Source organism: Orycteropus afer, unplaced genomic scaffold (assembly GCF_000298275.1).
Source record: "Orycteropus afer afer isolate SDZICR_OR568_19922 unplaced genomic scaffold, OryAfe1.0 scaffold00267, whole genome shotgun sequence".
Classification (NCBI taxonomy): Eukaryota; Metazoa; Chordata; class Mammalia; order Tubulidentata; family Orycteropodidae; genus Orycteropus; species Orycteropus afer.
In genome coordinates, this window is record NW_006921854.1 from 2,694,906 (window position 1) to 2,697,235 (window position 2,330).

Sequence of the window (2,330 nt, forward strand, 5' to 3'; positions counted from 1 at the left end):
ACTAAAGAAGTGGATTGCCCAATCTTCCTTCTGGCTGGTGGGTTTGAACCGCCAGCCTTCTGGTTAGCAGTCAAGTGCCTTAGCCACTATGCTACCAGAGCTCCCATTTTAAGAATTTAGTAAATAGAAATAAAATGATTAGAATGGTAAATCATTTACTAAGTGCTTATAGTTTAGTTAAAGAGCCCTGGTGATGCAGTGCCTAAGGCATTTGTCTGCTAACCAGAAGGTTGGCAATTCAAACCAATTAGCCACTCCACAGAAGGAAGATATGGGGCAAGATCTTACTGCCTCGGAAACCCAGTGGGGGTCGGTTTGAGTTGGAACCAGTTCATTGGCAGTGGGTTTGGTTTTAGTTTTGGTTTTTGCAGTTGAATTAGAAACTGATGTTTTCAGATGGGTGTGATGAAATTTGTAGTCTGAGCTTGTTGAGTGTGATCATCAGCCCTTCTGCTGTGTCCATGGTGACATTTGCTCTTTGTTCCTAACCTTACTTTTAAGGGTAGTTTTTAAAGGAGTCACTGGAGATGCATCTCATAGCAGAAATCACATAGAGCTCATTCAGTAAGAAGCACTTAACATTTAGGTGTTCCTTTGAGTCTCTCACCAACACTTCAGCTCACTGTTGTGCAAATAGACCTGGTTACAGCTTTGCTAAGTATAGGAACGTGGTTCCTTCTGTCTTACAGTAGCTGTAAACAGAACTGTTCTTTGCCTAATTAAAATCCTTTTGCTTAGTTAGAAAGCTAGCGCTTGTTTAAACTTAACTCATTTGCTGAGCTATGACTGCAAAAATCTAATGGGTAAATACATAGCAGCTGTACCTACAGCTGGCAAAATAAAATTTCATCTTGGCTTCTTGGGATTCTGACTTTCAAATGGGTGGAGGTTTTCTAAGTTATACCATATATGTAGACCAATTACGTATATTAATTAACTGAACTGTAAATATAAGGTCTGAGTATATGTTAATTTCATATTGTGGACTTGAGTTCTTATATGTAAAAATAAAATTATATGCTCTGGGTTTTGTTTTAAGCTATTAAATCAGACTTTGTAATAAAGAAAAATGGTTTTATACAGATATTATTCTTGAGTCTGTCAAGTTGGTCACTTCTGGTAACAGTTCTCCCTTTATTTATTTTAGATCATCATTTTCTGGATGGAGGTACTCAGTTAAAGACAGGTTACTGAGTGATGTGGACTATTTCAGCTTCTTATTTTCAACACTTACAGGTAACCACACTCACTTGATTATTAAAGAAAAGGAAAAAACCTGGGATAAAGGCTCCATTTCTAAGATTTTCTGTCTTGTCAGTTTGGTTCTCAGTTTTGACGATGATAATCTGTCTTGGAATGATTTTTATTGTGATTAATAAATGGAAATCTTTGAAGGAGTATTTGTACTCTGCTATCATGTTCAGACCCCTCAGGCAGGTTGATGCATGAGTCATCCTGAAATCTCTGTTAGTACAAGTGTCAAGACTTGAGTATTATTTGAGTGTCACATGATTATGTTTGCATTGTTTCCTAAGTCTTATTTCTTAAGTTGTTTCTTTTCATAGTTTACAGGGAACGGGATATACTTGGCTCTTTTAAAAACAGTTAGGGATAAGTCATTATATACTTTAAAAAATTTGGTTAACAGAATGTCTATTTTAAACACCTTTAAAATGTTCAGCTTGAAAGGAAGAACTTCAGCTTTCCGTTAGCTGTAGTCCACATTTTTGTCTTCAGAGCAAAATTAATAAAGTGAATCTAGACATTTTTATGTTGGTGGTGAAATAAATATTTTATTACTATTTGTTTCAAATGGTAGTATTGTATTAACATTTCCACTTGATATACTTGGATGATGATGATGATGATTTGGAAATTATCTGACAAGTTGAAATTAGGGGAGCAGATTAATTAGTCACAATCCAAAAAGGAACTTGACAGGTTCTGATACTGAACTAAATTTAGCGAGATAAATATTTTTAAAAATAAACTCCAGTATGTTGATTTGAGTTTGGATATACATTCATGAGATGGAAGTAGGTTCAGGTCAGTACCTATCCAGAGGTTTACAGGTTTTCCAGGGCTTATTGGGAGTCAGTACTGATGTGTGCCTATCAAATTAGACAATGCCGAATTAGACTGTTCGCGGAAGTAGGGTGAGCCAAACATCAAACCAGGTGTCTAGGGTCAGACCACATGAATAGTAATCTGATCATTCTGAGAATTGCCTTTCAGGAAGGACTTTGATGAGTTGACCATGTAGATTAGACCAAGAGTAATACGGGTGGCAGGGGGCCGGAACACATTAGGCAAGGTGTAGTTACAGAGCT

At 36.6% G+C, this 2,330-nt stretch overlaps 1 protein-coding gene across 1 annotated transcript in view; it reads left to right on the forward strand.

Annotated features, from left to right (window-relative positions):
- The window catches only part of TEX10 (testis expressed 10), a 45,976-nt gene that overhangs the window by 28,227 nt on the left and 15,419 nt on the right, over window positions 1–2,330 (forward strand). The window contains exon 9 of the mRNA XM_007950321.2: window positions 1,148–1,236. Within this exon, the coding sequence (XP_007948512.1) occupies window positions 1,148–1,236 (89 nt within the window). The remainder of the gene's footprint in view (window positions 1–1,147; window positions 1,237–2,330) is intronic.